This window comes from Puccinia triticina, chromosome 16A, assembly GCF_026914185.1.
Source record: "Puccinia triticina chromosome 16A, complete sequence".
Classification (NCBI taxonomy): Eukaryota; Fungi; Basidiomycota; class Pucciniomycetes; order Pucciniales; family Pucciniaceae; genus Puccinia; species Puccinia triticina.
In genome coordinates, this window is record NC_070573.1 from 2,688,247 (window position 1) to 2,712,423 (window position 24,177).

At 48.7% G+C, this 24,177-nt stretch overlaps 6 protein-coding genes across 6 annotated transcripts; 4 read left to right on the plus strand and 2 right to left on the minus strand.

The window, feature by feature from the left end:
* Positions 1–3,311: 3,311 nt before the first annotated feature.
* On the minus strand, positions 3,312–7,456 carry PtA15_16A260 (uncharacterized protein; the record flags this gene model as incomplete). Its single annotated transcript, XM_053163934.1, has 5 exons — positions 3,312–3,832; positions 3,912–3,961; positions 4,043–4,711; positions 4,776–7,208; positions 7,278–7,456. 5 exons carry the CDS (start codon positions 7,454–7,456, stop codon positions 3,312–3,314), a joined length of 3,852 nt encoding a protein of 1,283 aa, XP_053027909.1.
* A 2,227-nt stretch (positions 7,457–9,683) lies between these two features.
* On the plus strand, positions 9,684–10,450 carry PtA15_16A261 (uncharacterized protein; the record flags this gene model as incomplete). Its single annotated transcript, XM_053163935.1, has 5 exons — positions 9,684–9,722; positions 9,782–9,889; positions 9,967–10,033; positions 10,120–10,172; positions 10,253–10,450. The coding sequence occupies 5 exons, from the start codon at positions 9,684–9,686 to the stop codon at positions 10,448–10,450; spliced, it is 465 nt and encodes a 154-aa protein (XP_053027910.1).
* Positions 10,451–11,001: 551 nt separating this feature from the next.
* On the minus strand, positions 11,002–11,516 carry PtA15_16A262 (uncharacterized protein; the record flags this gene model as incomplete). The annotated part of the gene is made up of 2 exons (XM_053163936.1): positions 11,002–11,335; positions 11,392–11,516. The coding sequence occupies 2 exons, from the start codon at positions 11,514–11,516 to the stop codon at positions 11,002–11,004; spliced, it is 459 nt and encodes a 152-aa protein (XP_053027911.1).
* A 383-nt stretch (positions 11,517–11,899) lies between these two features.
* PtA15_16A263 (uncharacterized protein) lies at positions 11,900–12,760 on the plus strand (the record flags this gene model as incomplete). Its single annotated transcript, XM_053163937.1, has 4 exons — positions 11,900–12,164; positions 12,243–12,376; positions 12,473–12,632; positions 12,729–12,760. 4 exons carry the CDS (start codon positions 11,900–11,902, stop codon positions 12,758–12,760), a joined length of 591 nt encoding a protein of 196 aa, XP_053027912.1.
* A 1,491-nt stretch (positions 12,761–14,251) lies between these two features.
* PtA15_16A264 (uncharacterized protein) lies at positions 14,252–17,757 on the plus strand (the record flags this gene model as incomplete). Its single annotated transcript, XM_053163938.1, has 14 exons — positions 14,252–15,067; positions 15,155–15,201; positions 15,332–15,371; positions 15,450–15,570; positions 15,650–15,788; positions 15,914–16,025; positions 16,109–16,232; positions 16,295–16,326; positions 16,389–16,649; positions 16,744–16,858; positions 16,934–17,021; positions 17,106–17,168; positions 17,250–17,366; positions 17,466–17,757. The coding sequence occupies 14 exons, from the start codon at positions 14,252–14,254 to the stop codon at positions 17,755–17,757; spliced, it is 2,367 nt and encodes a 788-aa protein (XP_053027913.1).
* A 1,264-nt stretch (positions 17,758–19,021) lies between these two features.
* PtA15_16A265 (uncharacterized protein) lies at positions 19,022–22,664 on the plus strand (the record flags this gene model as incomplete). Its single annotated transcript, XM_053163939.1, has 15 exons — positions 19,022–19,056; positions 19,119–20,007; positions 20,089–20,135; positions 20,307–20,346; positions 20,418–20,541; positions 20,618–20,756; positions 20,841–20,952; positions 21,033–21,156; positions 21,229–21,260; positions 21,338–21,598; positions 21,676–21,790; positions 21,865–21,952; positions 22,020–22,082; positions 22,167–22,283; positions 22,376–22,664. The coding sequence occupies 15 exons, from the start codon at positions 19,022–19,024 to the stop codon at positions 22,662–22,664; spliced, it is 2,475 nt and encodes an 824-aa protein (XP_053027914.1).
* Positions 22,665–24,177: the final 1,513 nt, after the last annotated feature.

A 24,177-nucleotide genomic window follows, 5' to 3' on the forward strand; every position in this document is an offset into this window, starting at 1 on the left:
AGATGCTTTTTTACTTCCAAACAGAGGGTATAAACTATAGTGCGCAATGTCAAATCAAATATGTAATTTTAAAAAAAAGCATGTATCAAATTACAATTTTAATGGAAAATTTGAAATTGGACATGTGCATGGTTGATGTATGCCTTATGCCATTTATGCACTGAGGACTGGATCTATCAAAGAGTGGAGTACTTCCCTTTCATTCTTTAACCCCTGCAGAGCCAGATCTTCAGCCTTCTCTACAGATTTTTATTAGAAAATCTAGGCAGATCTGACTCTGTAGACTAGCACCAAACAGGGGCAAAGGGAAGTCTTCCAGTGTATCTGGGCCTGAATTGGGTGGATTGTTCCAAGATCCAGTACTTCTCCATCTCATAGTTACCAGCTGCTATGGTTATGTGTACTTGTGAGAGCAGTACATATACCAAAAAAAAGACTATCTTTACAATGGCCTAGGAGGCATGATGGGAATTTAATTGGTTGTGGGGGATTTTGGGGCTGTGATTTCCTCCCCAGCCAAATGGCTGATTACCCTCACCCACAGTGGGCCGTTGTGATGTGTTACAGCCCAAATCTCTAACACATCAGAAGTTATTTTTAAGAAAACCCAGTTATTCTTATCAAAATAAATGTAGAATTTTCAATACTTTACAACAAATTACAGTACATTTAGGCTATATTGATGAAAAAATGCCTGAGTAGTCTTTTATTGAGGGTATTTTCAAACCTGTGGATGTTATAGTTAATTCTTTTTACAAGGTTGATAACCTTAATTTGCTGTATTTTAACTTGTTTTTCAATATTTTACATTATATTCAAGTGAAATTTAACTGTGATGGCCCACTGTTGCCCTTGTGCAAGATTTGGGATATTAAATTCAAGTCCCTTGTTTGGAGGTGCTTTGCACCTCCTCATGTGAAAGGACTTGTATTAAGTTAGCCCCCCCCCCATCTCCAATGGGGTCTCACTTAAAGGGTCTTTGCATTACATAAGCTAAGCCCCCAGTGGAAATGAGTATTCCCCTAGTCCAGCTGCCAGCAGAGAGATTCTCTTTCCCAGCTAGGTAACTCATGTCATGGTGAGAACCTTTCTCTTCTTGCTTTCTCTTTTCTGCTAGCTGTACTTCCCAGAGCAAGATTCTCTCTCCCAGCTGGATTCATGCAAAGCGATCCCAGCCAGTTTGGAACTAAATGCTGAGGTGGAAACAGAATGAGACTCCTGAATTTCAAAGACTGTATCACTGTGAGTGAGAGAAGAAATGGTTATGATTCTCTAAGGATGAAACTCCAGTGTCAATCTAGTGTAGACTACATACAAGATTGGCTGTGTTTGGTTGAAGCATACAATGTACTGTATATAAGCATACATAGAGATCAAAACTAAAATTCCTCTATAGGCCTCAGCCTTGCCCCAGCCAAATCATTTACAGTGACGGTCCACAGGACCCTCACACACCCTTGTGCCTCCTCCTACCATGGGATGGCAAAACACTGGTTGCTGTTATGGTCTGGATGGGGGAGGAGGACTGGGATCAGGTTCCCTAGCTAAGTAGGTTGATTGCTAGATGGGGAAATTGTAATTATCTCTCCCCCAGCTCTCCATAAGGGAAGAGAGCTGTGACATGTATCTACAAGTGTGACATGTCCTTGGAGTAGGCCATGGCTTGCGCAGGAGCGGCTCATAACAGTTACCTCCCAAATTTAACAACTCTCTCCTGGCCGCAAAGCACCTGCCTCCAAAGGAAGGACTTGGGAAAAAGTGTTTTTTTTTTGCCTGACAGGATCTTTGAATTTGGCAGGGAAAATGCAAAAACGTTGTTGAAGCTTGATGAACACCACATCCACTAACTTGATGGCTCCACACTCTCAAATTCCCATCTGTAAAATAAATTTGAAATCCATAACTGTGGCAGGTGCCACACACTCTTGAGTTCCACTGGGAGGTTTGGGTGTCCACTCCTCACTCTTCATCCACTTTTGATCTGCCAACAAAAACCCTTCCCCTTCCTTTTCTTCTGATCTTCCAAATCACCTCCCCAACCAACTCAAATCAATGTGCATTTTTTTTTGCTCAAGGTCTTGCATTCTTGGCAATCACTTCATTTTGTGTTAGAATGATGTCATGAGAAGTGAACCCAGTAATCATCTCTTCCTTGACTGTCTTTCCATTATTTTCTTTCATCAAACTAATCCTTATGTTCTTATCTTCAATCCTGATTGTCTGGCAGAGATAATAAAATTCTGTTTGGGTATGCCTCTGTTTCTCAAAGGTAAATAATCTTTATTGTTGTTTCCTTGTCTCTAATCTTTGTCTCTATAGATCTGGTTTTAGTTCTTTAGCAATCAAAACTCTTGGGTCCTTCAAACTTGAATAAATTTTCAACCAATTCAGTTATAGTGGCATAGAAAACAACAATGGTGTTCATCTTTCCTTTCTCCTCACCAAATTTTGGCGACCATCATTGCACACCTTCCTTCAAAAATGGGCATCCCAACCCCAGCATTTAAGATTTTTTTCTGGCTGGGCAGGGCCACAAAATGCCTGCCTCCGCATGAGGAAAGAACCATCTTGCAGAAGTCTCTCTATAGGAGGGGGGAATCCTCCCCGCAGGGACCCTCCAAAGGAGGGATATGTTATGTCAACCCTGCGGCCTGAGACAATTAGGAAACAACCCTTTTTCAATCCTCCTTAATGGCCCCATTTCTCCTTTGGTGGCTAAGGCTTGGGGGAACAAAATGTGTGCAAGATGTTGGAGAACCCTTGGCCCATAGATTGCTTGTTTTTCTTGGGGCTTGAGCAGCACTCAGCATCCTTTTTTATGACTTGTGTCTGCTTCCTCCCATATTACACAGCTTGCACTGTACAGAAACTAGAACTCACAATGTTGCAAAGATAAATTTTGAGGAAATGATTTGAGGATGCATGAAAATATTGCAGAGATAGACACAGATTGGGCCGTCATGGAATTGAAAACAAGAGGAAAAAATGTTCCAGACCCGATGAATGAGAGTGATTGTGAACAATTGCCCACCAAAATCCTTAGGAGCCCACTTAGCCCACTCCAAGCGTACTAAAAAGAGCTGGTAATTCATCAACACACTTGTTTCTGATTAAATACACTTCACGGCAAAGAGGTGAAGAGAATAGAACGACTCAAAGAGAGTGATGATGGACAACAACGCAGTGTACTACTGACTATATAGCAACAAATAATAAAAAAGGAAGCGTGATATATATATATGTATCTCAACGATGAAAACACCAACAAAAAAAGAGGGAGGTTAAAAAATCTAGTGAGGGGGGAGGGGGGATTAATTAGAGAGATGACGATCACGCGAGGGAGTGCGTTGTTTGGAGAGCTCGAGGATGCTGCCGCTACGCGAGGTAGGAAGCTGCGAAGGGGCAGCAGAGGACGACGAAGAGGCGGCAGCGAAGGGCTTAAAGAGGCCGAGGACGAAGCCGGAGGAGGACCGTCTGGGGACGATCTTGACGCCGAAGAGCCTGATCCTCAACGGCCCGACCGGCGTCTCCGAGGCCGCAGCCATCGACGGCGTCGACCCGGGGTTCGAGGTGGAGGGGCTCGAGAAGAAGTTGCCGGCGAGCGCATTCGAGTCTTTGATGAACACCATCGACCATACTAGCGACCCCATCCAGTTCATCCCGCCCCCCGCCTGTCCATTCGTCAGCTCGAACCGCCGCGCGCGCCGGCCCCGCTTGCTCGCAGGCGGCAACATCCCGAGTAACGTCGCTGACTTTAGTAGGTTCAGGGCCTGGGCACTCGGACCCTTAGGGTCAGATTTGGCCTGCCCACTTTCTCCGCGTTCTCGCATCACTGCAAGAACGGGTTGGGTCGTCCAACCATTAACATTTTGTTTGTAAACAAAAGGGGGGACAGGGTGAAAAACGCTTACCTTTGGGCTTCAGTTCACTCAACATGATCTGGATAGTATCCAACGGTAAACTACAAAAAAAAAAAAAAACACGAAAGGTTAATAACCGAGCGCTGCTTGGGGAGTAGCGATGAGCGAGAGAAAGAGCGGACCTATCTCTCCACGAAGCGACCCAAGCCTCAGACGGCACGAACCCGTTCCTGCCAACGGCGGCGGGCGACAAAGAAGGCTGAGGAGGAGGAGCGTTTGTGGGCTCGTGTTGTCGATCAGAGGGGGGAAGGCGGACATGGGCCCAATTGTCGTCGTTGGGTGCGGAGGAGGCGCGGTCGAAGCTAGCGGTGCTCGAGCCGGCGTGGCCTCCGCCGACGACCGAGCCCACGAGATGGAAGCGGTCGTCGGAGTCGGAGAGGGCGGAGGAGGAGGAGCCGATGGGCGGGGCGAGGAGCGGGTCTTGCATCCTGCCCTTGCCCTTATCCGGCAGCCGTCGTCCTCCTCCACCTACAGCGTCCCTCGTCCCTCCCTCCTCTTCCTCCACATCCTCGTCCACATCGAAGATCTTCGAGCCCGTCACGGACCCCTCGTCCATTCCTTCCCCACTCATCCCGCCCACCGAGCTACCCCCACGAGCAAGCTCCCCCGACATCCGCCGCCCGTCCCGCGTCGGCTTCCGCTGGCTCGCCTGGCGCCGCCGTTGCTTCACCCGCTCGATCTCCTTCATCCCTTCCTTCAACGTAAACGTTGCTAGGCTTTCGAAGCGTTGGTGGACTTTGATGATCGAATAGATCAGATGGGGGTTATCCGGCATCTGGTAATGAATAATACTATAAAAACAAAGTCGATTAGTCTACACAGGTCGGGGAATATGGATGGGGAAAAGCACCCAACTTGTTGAAGATTTCGAGCACGTAATAGAGTAGCTTGACGTTTCCGTCCTCCCTCAGCAGGAATCCGGGGGAGGAGAAGAACAAGAAGAGCTGACCGAGTCGTGACGACGCCGCGGGGCTAAGGTCTTTAAGGAAGGGGCTCAGGTTAGTGATTACCAAGACGAGGGAGGAGTAAGTAGCGTTGAGATGAGCATCTGCGCCGCCGTCGACGTCGAGGGGAGTGCTAGTATTGGAGGAAGCGAGCTGGGCGGTGGAGAAGATGAAGGAGCAGATGGAGACGATGAGGAAGTCGGCGAGGGTGCCGGGGACGGAGTATTGGGCGCGGATTGCAACGGGGAGGTCGACCTTAGAGTTGACGACCAGGCTGAGTTCCTTACGGTCATGGGCGGAAAGGAGCTGGAGGGTGATTGCACAAAGCTTGACGAGCCCGGGCTTGGGCTTAGGGCTGTCCTTCTGCTCGAGACAGATAAACGTGAGCGCGACGAAGAGCTGGGCGATCTTTCCCGAGCTGACGAGGTGGCTGATCAGTCGAGGATTGCAGTCCAGGGCCAGATGGAGAAGTACCATGGCCTCGGTGAGCCCGCAGTCGTAGCTCACGAACGGGCCGCCCAGTAACGCGCTCGAGCCGATCACCGAGTCGGCACTCAGAAGCTGCGAGGTCATCGTCATCGGCTTCATCAGGATGACCATCAGGTTGTCGGCCAGGAAACTCAGGTCGGCTGGCCGATGGATCTTCGAGAGATAGACCCGGAACCCGTTCGTCTCCGCCGATGAGCCCGCCGGCTTCTCTGCGGCTTCCTTGGCCGCCGTCTCTGTCCGACCCGTCGTCGTCGTCGTCGTCGTCGAGTTGTTTGCGGCCGGCTCGGGCAGGAGAAGCACGCTCAATACGGCCGCACACCATCCCGGAAGGTCGTGGGAGATCCCGGCGGAGCTTGCGCCGCCATAGTGGCTCGCAGCACTGCTTCCGCCGCCACTATTCTGAGGGGTCAAGCTGGGTCTGCGGGTGGGGGTTGAAGCGGAGGATTCGGGGGGAGGAGCAGAGTCGGAGCTCCGGTCGGGGCCGATGCCGATCTTGCCCTGTGTGATCCTGCCGAGCCCGGTAGCGAGGGTGTTGAAGGCGCTTGCGGGGCTGCTAAAGTTGTTCTTAGCGGGGGCAAGGGCGGTGTTGAGGAGGCTGCAGAGGAGGGCGAGGAGGAGAGGCTTAGCGGGGCTGGTGCAGAGGTAAGTGAGGGCGGGGTTGGGCGCGTCGAGACAGACGGCCCGGACCCGGTCGAGCGGCGCGTCGGACGGGTGGCCCAGGAGCTCCCGGACCGTCATCCCGCCTCCCGTCGAGTACAGATGGGGCGGCGAGTAGAGCGGCTTGGAGAGCACCGAGAGCAGCAGCCTCAGCACCTCCACCTTCGCCGCGTTGTGCGCCTGCGAATGGTCCAGTGGCATCTGCGACGAGCCGATCCCCCCCGTCCAGATCGGATACCGACTCGCCCCCGCCGCACCCTGGCTCGTGCCCGCTGGCACACAGACTCCCGGGAGGAAGAGTAGGTCGAGGATGGTGTCGATGAGGGTGACGAGCAGGGGAGGGTGAGCTGTTGAGGCACGCTGGTGGTTCGGTGGTGGTGGTGGTGGTGGTGGTTTATTTTCGGGGACCAGCTTCACGGTTTCTGACGAGTCCTGGTCCTCCTCTTCGTCTTCGTCGAGCACAAACTGGGCAGCCTGATTCTGGATGTTGACCAGATCATCCTCCTCCTTTGTGGCTGAGTCTGCTTGGACGGTGCCCCAGAGGAGATTATTGATCCAATAAAGCTTATCACTATGTGATTTTGTTGCCGGGTTGGTTGGAGAGTCGCCGGGAGGAGAGAAGGATGTTGTGGTGGGCGTGGTGGAGTCGATTGTCGAGGCTTCCTCGATCAGCAGGGGCAAGATCCTGGTCAGGACTCTGACGCAGTTGAGGATCTCCCTGAGCGGGCCCTTGGGAAGCTTGTTATTCGAGCCCCCGACGCCGACGATATCTGCGGCGCCGTTGAGGAGCGTGCTGGGTACTTTCTGGCTGAATCCTTTGAGTTGATTAGTGAATGAGTTGTTATTGTTGGATGGATGCTGGTTGTTGTTGTTGTTGTTGTTGTGGGTTTTATGGTCGGCTCGGGTGCGTTCGTCGGGGGCTTCTCGCTCGGCGAGTGTTTTGCGGGTTGCCTCTGAGTGGACAAGAGTGTCGAGCTTGGTGATGAGCAGGCTGGTGAGGGTGACGATGTTCTGGGGCTGCTGTCTGATCGCCTTGCGCAGTTCGCCGAGCGAGATGAGCGTGGGGACGTCTGAGGGGAAGTCGAAGAGGGTGTAGTAGTTTGCCCAGTATGTGCTGTCGCTGGCTGGGATCGGTCTTCCGGCGCCATGCAGCTGGGCCAGGGTGGTGGCACGGAAGTTGAGTTTGGGGTCGGGAGCACTGATGATGGAGTCAGGTTCTCAGTTCTCTTTCTTTCTTTTCTTTCTTCTTCTTCTTCTTCTTACTCACAGTCCGAGGTTTTTCCGAGCAAAGTCCAGGACGGAAGCCATGCTGCTGCTGCTGCTGATGGTCGTGGTTGGTCGTCGTCGTCGTGGTTTTTGGTCGTTTGCCCTCGAGAGCTCTTTGCTGGGGACACTCCCCGGGGGGACACTCCCCGGGGGACACTGCCGAGCCCAAGTCCTGAACATCTATTGCTTATCATAAGACCTTCATACAGCATGCTTGTATTTAAGTGAAGCAATGCCGCACCAAAATTGTCATCATAAGCATCAGTAAGCTTAAACAAAAACCAACAATCAGCAAGTCAAAAGGAGAGAAAATTCCTGTGGTTCCTCTTCAACTGGGGGTTCCTAAATTTAAGGCCTTTGTGAACAAAATTTTGAAATTTTGGTAGAATGCACAGCAGTAAGTTATACTGATCACTCATCCCAAATTATCAATTTTTGAAACAAAATGTTCATAAACGCCTTAAAATGTGTCCTAAGGTTTTGTTAATATCAATTTTGAACCCCCCTGATAAGACACAGAACTTCAATTAGCCCCTACAGTACATTGAGAACTAAATAACCACATTGTGTTTTTGGGCTTTGTAACAATCATAGCTCCTTTTTAACAGGAAAATTATCACAAACATTATCTCCTGTTGTTTCTTATGGCTTTATTTTCTGAAATCAGCAGACAAACTTTGCCAACATCATTAACCTGTGCTGATGTTGCAGCAAGTGTAAGATTTGCCAGCTGGGTATAGTCCAGGGTAGCTGTCTCTCTGTGATGACTGTTGACTGATAATAGTTTCAAAATCATGAATTTAAATGCATGGAGTTAATTAGAGCATTAGGGGGGCTCACTTGGGGAAAATCCACTGCTGATTTTGCCTGATCACGCAGCCTTCAGTAAAGTTTATGTATGGTGAATGGCTTCCAAAGGGGAGCATCCCACCCAAACCTTGTATCTTTTTCAGGATAAGCAAAAGCTTTAAGTGATGGTTTTGATGACCAATTTCAAAATCAGCCTTACATGAACCCCCTTCTTCACATCCATTTGCCCCTAACTTAACACAAGTCCCCCCTGGTGGGAGGCTCGCTGTGGCTGGCCGCGAAGCGGCCCCTCCCGCAGGGAGGGACTTGCGCGTAATGTCAAAATTTTGGCTGGGAAAGAAATCACAAATGGCTGGAGGGAAAATATTAACCCTCAGCCGGCCTTCCCCTCAGGTCCTGTGGACCTGTCCCAGAGCCAAAAGACACTTCCCGGTCTCATCTCCTCAATCCAAACCATTTGCACTGTACTAATGTTTTAAAAATAAACAAACATGAAGAAATGTAAACTAAGGATGCACAACCATCATGCCTAGTGGATCCTGGATCGACAAACCCGCAGATCCTACACATGTAGTGTTGCATTTTGTGGCAGATAGGAAATTCAATTGTGCATATTATCAGAAAATCCAAAAATGGATCTTCAGAGCAATGTAATATCCTTCAGGATTCCTTTGACCTTCAAAACGGATTCCTTCAATCAGTTTTGGAAATTTTTGCTCAAAATTTTGGGTGAGGGTGCGCATCAGCACTGCCAATGACTCTGTCTATGCAGTTTTTTTTGTACATATTTTGCTGATTTTTAAATAAATATTTAGTGGTTTTGGGGTTGAATATCCTTCCTTTCCCTGCCAGACTTCAGACATTAGGTGTAAGCCTCTCCTGCGGAGAGCCCTCCGGGCGGGGTCCCCCGGACCCTCCGTTTGAGAGGCTTAGTTAAGCTAGCATTTGCCCTATTTCCAGGTCAAGTGAGCCCGGGTTTGCGGGCAGGTTATCTGAAAAAGCCAATCTCAGGTGGGAAAACACATTTTTTGGGTCAGCTTCAGGCTAGCTGACAGCAGTTTTGCCCCAGCTTGAGGCTAAATTTCAGGTTTAGGCTTGCTAAAGTTAGCAAGCTTAAACCTGAAATCAAGCCTGAGGTTTGTTGACCCGGGGATAGCCCAAACCAGTGTGATTGCCGGCAAGTTTAAGTTGGTCAAAATTGTCAACTTGAACTAACAAATGTGAATGCTCTCAGAAAATAACTAGGTTTTGGCTGGAACATGAGCTGCCCTATGTTTGCTTTCTTTTGCAAGATCTGCTATGTATCTATGGCCACATGAGCCAGCCAAATATGCTCCAAACCTGGGCCACTGGATTGCATGACAAGTAGCACCACCATCATCGAATCATTGGATGGATTTTCCTGCAACAATTCCATTTCGAGCATCACCCACCAGTTTTCTGCTCGATTTAATTGGAAACAATCTGACCCAAAGATCGTGCAGATGTCTGGTACGCTCCCCAGGCCATCATCATGCGCAGAATTTGCTTGTCGAGCAGGGAACCGACTCATCGATGAAGAAGCTGTTACATAAATAATTATGGTTGGCTTTTGCCAATGCAGCTGGCCAGTCTCTCCAAGGCGATGCGAGTGACGGTCGGTTGACTTGGAGGTAGTCGATGTATGCGCGCGGCTTACATAATCCGGATTCGCAGCCCGCCAAGTTGCCAACTCGTGCGGTGCTGGCCCAACTCTTCGCCCCCAAAACCCAGCACAATCCACCCACCACCACCACGCCCGCCCTTATCACCCAACCGAGTGCTGCATAGGATGGTAAGCGAGCACACGAGCCACCGGAGCGGCCCGCAGAGACTGACCTTGCTCGGCTCTCTCCTCACAGTGCTTCTTCATCCCTCTCCAATTCGGCTGTCCCACCAAAATCGCTCAGGTCGACTCCGAGAAAGACGGTCAGTACTCTCGCGCCCACCGCCCCCTCTTCTTGCGCTCGCATCTAACCCGATCTGCAATCGCCCCCGTCTTCTATCCTCTGCAGATATCCGAATCTGTCCTCAATGCCATAACGCAGCTGTGACGAGCTGCAAGAGTGTCAGTCCGCCGACCTCTCTTCCCTTCACTTTACTAAGAGTTTATCGTTCTGATGGATGTGTGTCTGTTTGTGTGTATAGCGGATGTGGTTCGAGTTCTGTTTCCTGCCGATAATCCCGTTCAAGTCGAAGAAAGTCTGGATCTGCAGTATCTGTCGATGGCAGGCTATCAACGACGGCACCGGGCCCCAGGCCATCAGTAATATCCCGCCCCCTGGTGGAGGCTACGCCGCTCAACCCCCAATGACTGCGCCGAACGTCGCCCATACTAAAGTCTAACCTATCTTATACCACCACCCTTTCCTCTGCCGTTCTGATCAATCGCTTTTACCTCTACCCCTCTCAACATAAAACATCATACTTCTCTCTCTCTCGTTGACGCTTCCTCTTACACAAGCCTTGCTATCTCCCTCGTACTCCGCTTTTGTTTGAACTGTATTACAATCGTATATTTTCAGATTGCAATTCATCATTCTCTCTAATTATAACTATTCACCAACTGAGTCACAGGCCAAAGGTTGATATGCTTTGTTGCAGAAGACAGCCCGGTCAAGCACTCATAATTACTGAGCACTGGTCAATATTTCAAATAAGACAATTGTGGTAACTCGCCACATCCGAGTAGCAGAGGATAAGAATATTTTTTCCGGTACGTTTGATTTCCAAGAGCAGGGCGATGAATATGATTACATGGTCGATTGTTTACCACACAATGAAAGTTGTTATATTCCCAACACCCACTTGACACAATGATCTGCCCGGCTGTCATGACTATACACACCCCTAACTTAAACAAATTCCCTCGCGGCCCTCGAGCGACTTGTGTCAAGTTAGCACGACACCGAGCTCCGTAGCCAGCGGTCGTAACCGGGACTGGACGGTCTTAAACTAGTCGGAGCGACGGGTCGCCGTCGGCCGGCCGCTGCCATCGAAAGCTGCTGGGCTATTTCCCAAGCCCTCCTCAGGCCTTCTTTTGGCCGGGCCTTTCGGTCGGACCTTCTGGCATATTTGGGTGCGGATAAACTGATCCTGCGAAGTGTGTCCGCGATTATTCCGGAAAACAGTGCCAGAAGTAAGTTGCTGGTCAAAAAGCCCAGAGCCTCGTGGTGATCGGGTGACTTCCGAAGATTCTGCTCGGTGGTGATGGGGCATCCTCCCTTTCCACTGGCAGGTGGAGCCAATAGTCATCGCCTGTCGCAGTGGCTTGAAACGGGCCGAACCTTATCTCAGGGGGCCTATCCTTGGCAGTGTGACGCTTGGATGTATCCAGAGGAATGGCAGTCTTGAACCATACCCAGAACCCAGAACCCGGCCGATGATGGTCGTCGCACAGGAGAACTTCCATGCAGTGTTCTTTTCTGCCGCTATCGCCTTGACATCGGCTCAGAAAACTTGTTTACTGCCCGCGCCACATGCGACCGGGCCGAAGCGGCCTCATCATAATCCTTAGACACGGCCGGAATAGCTTGCTGAACAAGGAAGAGGACCAATGTTCGCCGTCAAGCGCCGCCCACAACGAGTGCTCAAGCTCTAGGCCGGACAACACTATAAAGTCGAGTGGTTTGGTCTCCAAAATCCTATTCTCATCATCCCAACTCAGCGAGTTAACTGGTATATAGATTGTACATACAAAGCTAGTCATCACTTTTCCACTCAGCAACTTCCTCCACGCAGATATAAAAAGCCATTTTACGTTCAAATATCATTCCAACTATTTCGACATTAAAGATGTTATTCCAGATTCTTGTTGTTTCTGCCATCGCTCTTACGTCCATCCTTGCCGACAACACGCACCCAGTCAAGAACCGATTCCCAGATACGGCCACAGTTAAAATCGATAATGGTGCGGGGGTCGTGGCCACGATTGATTTCGTCAAAATGAAGAAAGAAAACCGTCCCGCAGACGCCTCTAAGTTCAAAGCTGACAGAGCTTTAACCAGTGTTGCGGTCAAGTATTCTGGATTGGAGGCTGGCAAAGAGTTTACCTACATCAGTCAGTCAACATATCATCCTTGTTGGACCTTTCAATTGGAAAACTGATCATCTCCAACAATCCTTGTCGCGTTCACAGTTCATGAGAAGGCGATTCAAGGGAATAACTGTGACACAGCAGGCGACCATTTCGATCCAAGGAATGTGAACCCAGCCAACGCTCCAGATTTCGTTTGCGATCGCCACAAACAAGTTTCCCATTGTGAAGCCGGGGTAATTCATAAATTGTCCAACTTATACATTTCCTTGGTGTGGTTCGGCCTCATGATCTAGTGCATGTCTGACGCCGTCCGTGTTTTACACCAACAGGACTTGTCCGGAAAGCATGATAAACTGAAAGGAAATGGTGCAACAGAAACAGTCTTACCGGTCTACTACGACGGTAATCTCCGAATGTCATATTCTATACATGGGATCCTCGGGAAAAGCCTTGTGATTAAGGATGCAGATGGCAAGACGGTTGGTTGTGGTAAGCCTTTCAACAATCTGATTCGCTCACATATTTCTTGCAAATCTTGTGCAAATGACGCCATGATTTTAATCGTCTCTCTTCGAATTCAAATAGGTAACATAGTCGATCCAGCGCCTGCTACCTGATGAGCTCGACTGCAAAGCCAGAGTTCCAACTCAACTTCCCTTGCAAAATTCCCAGCATTCAAAATATCATCTTGTAAATATACAGCTTGTAGACATGGACAACAAAGTGGACCTTTTTTCTTTCTTTCTCGTCAGGAACAACAACCAATCATTCTACTGTGTACCTTGAAAATTTAAATGAAACCATTTCCCCTGGAATCATCAGTTTCTATTTGAGTACTCTCTTGCGAAAGTGACTGGAAAACCTATGTCTGAGTACCAGTTTATTTCAGAAACCAGGGCTTTTAATCAAAAGAGAACGAATGGAATTATGGATGCTTGTCTCCAGTGCTAGAGGAGTTTGATACATAATGAGGGAGTGTAGAAAGGGAGGAAGAACTGTTAGGAATTCTGCATTGATGGTGAACTAAAATGGGAAAGTGTTGAATAATGAGATCAAATTAAGATTGATAGGAACAGGTGTGTTCTAAAAGTCCTGGGCACTGAGTACCAGTATCAACAGTGAGTGAATTGAGCTTGGTAAGATCTACTGACCCCCAAGAGAGTCAACATTTTCTTCCAAATATTAAATTTTTGAGATCTGAACATATTACTACTCAGAACATTATATACAGTTTTTGCGGGTACCTAATCACCGGAGAACCCTCTCAAAGCGGGTGTTTTCTCCGGGAATACCCAGAAAACACAAGGCTTGAGGCCTACATTTTGACTTTCAACAGCTTTTTGTGATACATTTTGCAAGGAATCCAAAATAAAACTTGGTCTTACCATCCGGCGGTATCCATTGGAGGGCCCAAAATCCGTAACCCGGCTTCGAGGCACCAGATCGGAACACTGAGCGCACCGTTACTGGGTTGTGTTGCCAAGGGAGGTACCGAAATAAGCCGAGAATGTGCTGCTGAGGAGGGGAGTGGACTCTCAAAAAATCCATACATTTTAGTTACTGCCCTCCCTTCCCCAGGAGAACAAATACATTTGCGCCAAAAAAGGCCATTAATCATCCCATTTTCGTGCCCACCATAAATTCATCCATTTTGATTACCCCCATTTAGAGGTTTCTAGGGTCCTGTACCCACTCGTCGTCAATCATAATCAGAGTGACCACGGTGACTGTATGTATAGGGCCATGCTGGGCCGTCACCCAGTCCTAGGCAGGGGAATGTTTTGATTTGGCGTTCACTTCTGCTGGGTCTTTCCCCGCAAGTATAAAGGAAGTGTCAACAGAACTTGCGAGCCATCAGTAAACCAAGGACGACTATATCGAACTTGTCAGGATTCTTGTACATAAATACATATTGTGATTATCAACCAGAACGATTCTGGTGAGATTTGGATATAAGGTATGCACATATCTAAGACCCAAATTTATTTTGAACGCTTGTACGCCTTTCAAGGCAGGTTTGGCTAACCACTCATTTCCCTAACTCAATTCCAATCATCCAGTTTCATCGCGTTTTCTGCTCCCTTTACTGGAAGCCTAGCTTGCTCGACATGCCTTTGAAATCTGGAAAAGAGCCCTACGCGTTTGGTGCCTACCCTGCCGCGGACCGGTCCAGATTCCGGATATTCCTAGCGCTCGCATTCACTTCGGGGCTGGGCTTATACCTTTATTCTTATTCACATCGACCCATTCCTCATGAGATGGTGCGCCGACCTGTTGAGGGCGCTAAGCAGTCCCTGAACTGGACTGATGATCTGAGTCAAGCAGACAGTTCGCGTTTGCCCCACACCGGTGCATCCACAACGGAAGATGCCGTTGAAGCCGGCATGTCCAACGTGAACAACACATACACCCCTGAAGAATTGATGAGTCTGCCTATACTGCATCACACTTTCAAAGACCCATTCGATCGGCGGAACGGGTTCAAACCTCTCCGGGATTCCCACACCCCATGGCAAGCAACTTCCCCCACTGGCGCCATCCTGACCAATAAACTTAGCAGAAGTCGGTTCCCTCCCGCCAACTCAATTGATTCATCCCGGGGAAGCTCACCACCACCAATACCGATTTGGCCACCGCGCAACCTTTTGCGAGAGAAGGAAGAATCACTTAAAACTCCCATTCCTAAATCCTTGATTTCCGGCTTGAATACTAGCTACGTCTGGGAGGGCAGAGAAAGGATTAAAGAAGGGAATGTGCCAAAGATCCAATGGTCAGGATTCGATAAGACGCATTGGGAGACGGATTCGGATCGCACCAATCGCTTGGAGCGGCAGGGCTGGGTCAGACGTGGATTCCAACACGTCTGGGAGGGTTACAAAGACAGAGCATGGGGGCATGACGAATTGAAACCAGTGTCAGGATCCGTGAGCCAACTATCAATCAGCTCTCAGAGATCAAAATATATTAGAGGACTCGATTCTGACTTGATTTTATGTGCAAAACTTCACCAGTTCGAAGATCCATTCGGGGGCTGGGGTGCAACAATCGTTGATTGTATGTGAGTGTTGATCTCTCTTTTTTTCCACTGGAATGGCCTCATTCCAGTTCCCAAACAAGAGATGTTTCATGAAACAAGGTGTAAAATGACCCTTCCCAAATTAAACTAACGAAGGATGATTTTTTTCCAGTGATACCCTACTTATAATGAACTTGACGGTTGAATACAACGTGAGTGCTTCATATTTGAAAGTTCACGAATTGAACATTGATCTTATTTTTTTGAACGTTTCACAAACCCATTTGAAGTATGCAAGAACTCATGTCAAGGCCATCGATTGGGCACAAACAGTTGGCCTGCGGGAGGTCAAAAGTTCGGGTTCATTGTCAAGCAATCCCAAAGTCTCTCTCTTTGAGACTGTGATCCGCTGTGAGTCCAGCAAAAGATGGCCGTTACCCTTGAGATCCCGATGATTTATAGGCAACTGATATAAATTGCTATGATGTAGATTTGGGTGGTCTTCTCTCTGCTTATGACTTATCCGGGGACAAGTTGATGCTTGAACGGGCAGAAGAATTGGCAGAGTGGCTTTTACCTGCGTTTGGGACATCTTCCGGAGTTCCGGAAACCCATTACAAAATAGGCTCGTCAGTCATTTTACTTCTTCTAATAAAGTGGTTGTGTTGCCTTAATTATGACTCAAACAGCATGTCGAATTCCAAAATTCTAATTCTCTGCACTTCAAATTTTCTTACCTCGTCAAAAATTGTAGAAATCCCCTCGGGGCAAAGTCTGGAAGGGTTATGACTGCAGACGTTGGATCATTCACTTTGGAATTCACTAGATTAAGCCAACTAACATCAAAGGGATTTTACTATGATGTGGTGAGCTTTTCAGATCTTGATTTATCTTCTCTACTGGAATACTTGAATACGCCGAGTCTCAAATCAAGCCGTTTTTTCATCAGGCACACAAGATAATTGATCTATTGGATGGGGATCAGTGGGTCTCTCCCAGCCGGCTGGGCACATTGTTTCCCACCGTCATTGATCCTGACTCTCCCGGATCACTGAACGCGCAGTACACGTTTGGTTAGTTCATTTTACTCCTGAAATTTCCAATGGATATTTACAAAGGGTTCTTGTCCTTCTAGGCGCGATGGTTGACAGCTACTACGAATATCTAGTTGAGCACATGTTCAATTTCATTCACGATGGCTATCAATGTACTAATCAATGGTCAAATAGATAAAGCAGCATCAGTTGTTACGTGGGATAGACTCGCAGTACAGTAAGATGTACACTTCTGCATTGAAGTCTGCTCGCACATACCTCATACAAACCTACGAGATCGAGTCAGCTGGTGGCAAAAACCTGACCGTGATTGGTGATTCTCAGTGGGGAAATTTTGTGCCTTCCCTCAACCACCTCACCTGCTTTTCTGGCGCAACAATTGGACTAGGAGCTCGACTTTTGGGCAAGAAAGAAGACCTGGATCTAGCCCTGAAGGTTTGCTCTTCCCAGTTTTATTTATTTTGCCTCGTTAATTAATCACGCTCCATAGTTATGAGGCTGAATTTTATATTTACTCTCCGCTTGCTAGCACGCAGATGCTTGCGTCTGGGCGTATGAATCGACCAAAACTGGACTTGGCGCAGAGGAGATGACACTTGTTGACACGAATGATTCCTGGAGATGGCAACCAGTCCTCTACAAAGGTCTGTTTCAAGACGAGATTTTTGGCTGTTTGGGTTGGCATTCGGAGCTAATACTTGCGTAAAAATGGTCATCAGGCAAGATTTTTCGCGAGTTGAAACCAGAACCAGTACGGGGTGCCACACTCCGCGATCCTTCCTATCTTGGCCGACCAGAGACAATCGAGTGAGGGCTGATTTCCTCTAAAATTTTTAAGCTCTACAGCTTGCAGATGTATTCCAAGGCTAACACTCTTGAATGATTCCGCAGGTCGGTATACTACATGTGGCGGATAACTGGTGACCAACAATGGCAAGACAGGGGATGGAGGATGTGAGCTTTAACTATCAATTTGCAAAGAGAACAGCTTCCTGCTTTTCGAGCTAAACACAACTTTGTAATCATTTTGCCCAGGTTTACGAGTTGGATGGAAGCCTGTGTGACTGATTTTGGTTTCGCGAACTTGGAAAATGTTAATGTTTGGCCACCCAGAAAGCTCGATAAGCAAGAGAGCTTCGTCCTAGCTGAGACGTAAGCAAATCTCTTGTATATCATTTACTTGAACGTGTTCAGAGTAAATATGTTTTGAAAGGATGATAGCTCACTCTTCTGTTGTATGAACAACAACAGATTCAAATACTACTATCTTCTATTTTCCGATCCGGACTTGATATCGTTGGACGATTACGTGTTCAACACCGAGGCACATCCATTGCGAATTGACATTCCTGAAAAACCAGTGAAGAGGTATTGGAACCAACCTGATGAATCCCTTGACAAGATATTTGATCCACCAGGGCTAAAAAATGGCGAACATGGATATGGGACATTCCTTCAACAATGGGCTCGGGTTGATTTGGATAAACTCAGTCAGGCAGAGCGTCAGGTGTACAGCAGAGTTTTTGGGATACTAGGAAAATAGAACAGATTCAACTCAGCGGAATACCATGTAATTGCAATATTTTAGTTCATGACTTTTTGTATTTACACAGAAAAACAAATGAAACCTTCACTGTACATACTTTAGCCTGACATAGGAACACACCCAATGGGGGACTTCCCTTTGGTTTAGAAGAGCAGCTAAATGCTATTTTCTATTTTCAAAGGGGAGCAAAAGCAGTTTAGAAATAGAAACTAGGAAATAGCCAGCTTTCTAAACCGGCGGGAAATCCTTGACTAGACACTTTTTTCTAATAGATCATCCCCCAGCAGCCTGATGATTGAGGTATCATTCATGGTTTTTGGTGGTGTAAAATAAGTGCAATACAAAAATGCCTACTGTAGGCAGAACTTTCTCTTTAATCTTATTTTCTGTTTGATCCTCTTATTTCTAAGGTATTAATGAAAATTTTGGCGTAGTTGTGATTTGCTATAGTGAATAGATAGTTCTAGTCTTGCTCATGGCTTTCATCTTTTCATTAGTGTTTTAATGTACATATGGCTTCATAAAGAGTGATCCAATAACATCATGCCTGTCAAAATCACAACTTGAGTGCCAAAAAATGATGATCCTGAGGATGTGTCTGTTGGAAGTTGGTGGAGAGGGTTCTCAAAGTTGGGTGACATAAAACTTTGACAAATGTCAAAAAGCTGACAAGGAATTCTGTGTAATGTGAGCTGCTGAGTGCTCTCACCCCTAGCCTAACTAAGCCTCTCAAACGGAGGAGGGGGGACCCCCACGTCCTGAAGGGACTCTCCGCAGGAGGGAGGTCGCGCTTCGCGCGAGGGCGCTTCGCGCCAGCCCAGGCTGTACCACTGCCAGGGCCCTCCGAAGTGGGGGACTTGGGTTAAGTTAGCTCTCACCCCTAGATGCTGATGTTTGTGACCTCGGCGAGCAAGCTGAACAATCCCGCTGTGCCGTGCGTGGGTTTACATACAGAAGAAAAACCCCTGGCAGCCCTGGCTGGACCACATCAACAAACCAGGGTTGAGGAATGTCCAAGCTTTGTCCAAGAATAATGGATGCCAATCACTCTGGGTTTGGAATCTGGATGATAAAGCTTGAATCTCGCCATGGGATCTGACGTAATGAGGGCCATGAAGATCCCACCAAAGACTTTTTAATAATTCGGCTGGAGGGGCAGGTGCTGGCCATAAATGTGCTAGAGCCGTGCGCATGGTTCTCGCCCACTCCCTGGATCCCCATCTCCACCCATCAGCAAGCCCCAGCACTGTGCCTCCGTCGAATGCCCTCCAGGATATCTGCCAGCTCCACAGCTTCGTAAGCAATCACCTTCGCCCATCTATCCTGCTCCAATATCACGGCTGCCAGTGCTAGTGCAGCAACCCTCCAACTTGCGCTCGATCGAAGGCGTGTATATCGGCTCCGAGGGGCATGTCAACGAGGCCTGGCGACAATATGGCCGGGTTTGCCGATCTGCTTCGATCCCGCCTCCGGGCGCTCCTGCCGCTAGGCCTGATTTCGATGTTCGGGCTGTCGATCTATTTCTTCTTCTGCTCTCTCACGGCCAACGACCCGGAGCTCGATCTCGAGAAGCTGCAGCACCCCCACTTCAAGTTCCGGGTGGACGGGCTGGGGCGCGTCGGCGCGCCGGACTTCGGCCGGGCCGGCGGCCTTATATTCGAGACCGACTTCCCGCCCGCCGCGGCGCCCGACCTCAAGGTGTACGAGCCGGAGCAACTCATGCGTCTCCCGATCCTACATCGCACCTCCCAGGATCCTTTCGACGCCAGGAACGGGTTCAAGCCGCTCCGTGATTCCAAGTCCCCTTGGCTGGCGAGCAATCCCGCCGGCGTGATGCTCATCAACCGCCTCAGCAGGAATCGCTTCCCTCCCGCCGGCTCGACCGACCCATCTCGTGGAAGCGCACCCCCACCGTCCCCGCCCTGGCCGCCCCGCACATCGCTCAAGGAGAAAGACCATTCCCTCAAAACGCCTATCCCCAAACACTTGATTGCCGGCTTGAATACCAGCTATGTCTGGGAGGACAGAGACCGAGTCAAAGACGGCAATCTGCCTCAGATACAATGGGCTGGGTTCGATAAACCTGATTGGGAGTCCGATTCTGATCGCACCAATCGCTTGGAACGCCAGGGATGGGTCAGACGTGGATTCCAGCACGTCTGGGAGGGCTACAAAGCCAAAGCATGGGGGCATGACGAACTAAAACCAATCTCAGGGTCGGTGAGTGATCAAGCGCTACCCAAACATGTGATATGTAAATACATTTGACCTGACTGACCCCGCCCTCTTTGTCCTCCATCCACATTGGCGCCATCGTCTGCGAATCAGTTCCAGGATCCGTTTGCCGGATGGGGGGCCACCTTGGTTGACTGTCTGTGAGTGCTGGTATTATTTGTTCGGCCTCATTCCAGTCTGCAGAGACAGATGATTCGGAAGGGCCCAACCACCAACCTTATTGAGCCAAAGATTTGGAATATCCTGCTACTGAGTGGCAGAGCACTGAGAGGCCCATGAGAGCTGATTTCTAGTGGACTCTGATTGTGTAGTGATACCCTGTTAATCATGAACTTGACACATGAATACAATGTGAGTCTTTTGAGCGAGGAAACAGGTGGCTTGGAAGTTAAATTGACTGAGAGATGGCTTGGAAAACCAAGTATGCAAGGACTCATGTGAAAGCTATCGATTGGGCATACACCATAGACATTCACAGGATGGGCCGGTTCGGGTCCTACTCGACATCCCAGCCCATGATCTCGTTCTTTGAGACCGTCATTCGCTGTAAGCAATCCAGAACTAATATCCATCCCATCCTGCGCAGCCCTGTGACTGATTAAAGGCATCCGTCTTTTATTAGATATGGGTGGACTGATCTCTGCGTATGATTTATCGGGCGACGATCTGATGCTTGAAAGGGCAGAAGAGCTGGCAGAGTGGCTTGTACCTGCGTTTGGAACGTCTTCTGGCCTGCCGGCTTCCCGCTATCAAATCGGATCGTCAGTCCCTTTTCCATCTCTCCACCGATGACCTGGCTCTTCGCCGCAGTGCTCTAACCCAGAAGGATCTTCTGACATCAACAGAAACCCCCTCGGGGAGCAAACTGGCCGCGTCTGTATCGCAGAAATCGGCTCATTAACCCTCGAATTCACACGGCTAAGTCAGCTAACCCGCAAAGGGTTTTACTTCGAAGTGGTTGGTCTTCGGATGCTTTCTTTTTTGTCATGTCAGCCCAAAGCAGAAGAAAAATAAGTTTATTGGACTCTTGCTACCAGGTGCAAAAAATAACCGATCTGCTCGATGGAGACCAGTGGGCCTCTTCTAGTCGCCCAGGCACCCTGTTTCCCACCCATGTAAATCCACAGGCTCCTCAGTTACTTTCCGGACAATACACTTTTGGTTAGTTGGCCATTGTTTGACATCTTTGTTCGATGCAAAGAGTGACGAGAAGGTCTGTATCCTACTTACCAGGCGCCATGGCCGACAGCTACTACGAATATCTAGTTGAGCGCGTATTTCTTTCTCCAATTGATGCTCTGATCACCCGTCATGGTCTCTGATAGTTACCAACTGGATACAGATAAAACAGCATCAGTTACTACGCGGGACAAACGTGCAGTACAGTAAAATGTACACGTCTGCTATCGAGTCTGCACGCACACATCTGATCAGAACCTATGACCTCGAATCGTCTGGGGGCAAGAATCTTACGGTGATTGGTGATATTTCTTGGGGGATGTTTAAGCCTTCTCTCGACCATCTCACCTGCTTTTCAGGCGCAATGATTGGATTAGGATCTCAGCTGTTGGGCCGGAAGCAAGATCTGGATCTAGCGCTTGGAGTATATCTTATGAATGCCTTTCTCACAGTCCCACGAGTGGAAAAGTGCCTGACATCTCTTCGATCGGTGTTGAACAGCACGCGGACGCTTGCGTCTGGGCATACGAATCAACCAAAACTGGCGTCGGGCCAGAACGAATCTCGATCGTAGAAGGCGACGAGCACGCACGATGGCAACCGGTTTTTTACGAAGGTAACTCTTGGAAAGCTTCTATTTCTCCCATTGGAACCGGAGGTAACAGTGGCACATCGCATTGAATTCCATAGGCCAGAAGTTTCGCGAGTTGAAGTCGAACCCGTTACCCGGCGCATCCATTCAGGATGGTCGCTATCTTGGTCGGCCAGAGACAATCGAGTGAGGATGAGATGATTACTTGGATGATTATTCCGGGCTAGGGCCCTGAAATGAAACTACTTGACAGGTCTGTATATTACATGTGGAGGATCACAGGCGATCGTCAATGGCAAGATCGGGGATGGAGGATGTAAGGCAATTCTCGAGTCTGTAGATGCTTGGACACCGCTGCATCGGGAGACAAGCTCACACCGGCACTCCTCTTTTCTCTCAGGTTTACCAGCTGGATGGAGGCATGTGCGACAAACTTTGGATTTGCAGATTTGGCGCAAGTAAACCGTTGGCCACCGGAGCTGTCAGATAAGCAAGAGAGTTTTGTTTTGGCGGAGACGTAAGCGGATTTCCAAGATGCCGGTTCTCACTTAGCCATGGGAGTGAATGACTGAGCCGATTCTTTTCTGTGTTACGGATGATGGATGGCAGGTTCAAATACTACTACCTCCTGTTTTCCGACCCCGACTTGATTTCGCTGGACGACTTTGTGCTCAACACCGAGGCGCATCCGTTCCGCCTGGAGACCCCCGACAAACCTGCGAAACGATTCTGGACCGGGCCAGACCCTGCACTCGATAAACGGTACGATCCGCCGGGGACCAAGAAAGGTGACCGCGGATTCGGGACGTTCTTGCAGCAATGGTCGAGGGTCGATCTCGACAAACTCAGCGAGGCGGATCGCCAGGTCTACAACAGAGTCATGGGGGTCCACGCCTAGATATCAATCTTAGCATTCTAATAATTTGGGCCCCTATTTATATTACAGATCAAGTAAGGTACATTCGATTTGCTTGTTTCATGGTCCACTTCTTCCATCAAGGTTCCAATCAACTATTCAAAAAACGGCTGTAGCATATCTTCATGCCCCCCCTCCCAACATTAGTACTTGATTATGTATGTATCTCTCGCCTGTCGTATTCGTATTTATAGAGACACTCGTTTAGAACCCAAACACTATGATAGCAGTATGTAGAACCAGTTCCCTGCGTTCCTCAAAGCTTTTTTAATCAGTATGGCTCAATTATTCAAGTATATTTTTCCTTGCTTAGATGCTTTTAAAAACTTACCTATTCTCATGTATATGTACACATGATAGCGGTTCAACTTGTATCCTTTTATCTATTTAGCAGCTCTTCTCCCGTGTTTGTTTACTTCGCAATAACCATAGATCTGAAGCTTCTCTAGGATGAGTCACCACTGGGACGGCGGCAGAGAACAGTAGCAGCAGTCAACTTTTTCTGCTGTGAAGCGTGTGAGCAAGACGAGGAATCTTGGTTGCAGACCGCAGAAGCGTGAACTGGTGCTCTATGCGCGGATCTCGCATTTAAGCCCGGTGCCTTCCTGAGCTCCGCTGCGCCGGGCCCAGTTGGACTGCATATTCACGGCCACTAGCTGATGACGATCATCAGTGCTGCTGAAGTTCTCTGACCAGCTTGCCCATGAAAGGTTACCGGGTGTGCCGGCTTGTGTTCACATGGTCTGACTTTTCATCGGTCCGCACGAGCAGCAGGTCATCGCCCATTATACATATCTCTTTTCGGCCGCGATCCTGAGGTCAGGAGGTCGCTGTCAAGAAGACGGTGCGAGTCCGGGCCGTGTGTTGCCTGATTGATGCCAACGGTGTAACCAATACAATACATGTATCTGTATTGGGCATGTATTGTATTGGATAAGCACCAAAAGTATTGTAACTGTAATGTATCTGTCAAAGCAATACATTACACTTTGTATTGGATTTTTGTATTGGCATTTCAGATACACCACGGGTGAAGTTCTTCGAAATGATTTCGGTTGGTAACCGAAATCATTTCGAGGTGTCTGCCTGCAAGGGGGGACCGTCGTCAGACCGTCGGCGTTTCCACTGGAATCTTCCTGGAATTCTACTGGAGGGCAATCCGAAAATACTACGGATTGCCAACGCCATTCCGAATTTCTTTCGAAAGTTTTTCGGAATGGTTCCGGGCTGTGGCGGGGTGTTCTTGGCTCAAAATGGGGACCAAACAAATCCCCCAGCCAAAACGGAGGATTGAACCAGCAACATGTTGCTGATCTACCTCCACAGGAGCCCCTTGACCACTACGCTAGACAGGCCATGCAGGGCAAAGTGTGATTTGTGTTTGTGAGCCTGCATATGCAAGGCTTGATCACTCATATACAGAATTTTTCCGGCAAAAATACCGGAAAAATACCGGAAACAGATCCCAGTCTGTATTTCCTGGAATGAAGTCAAA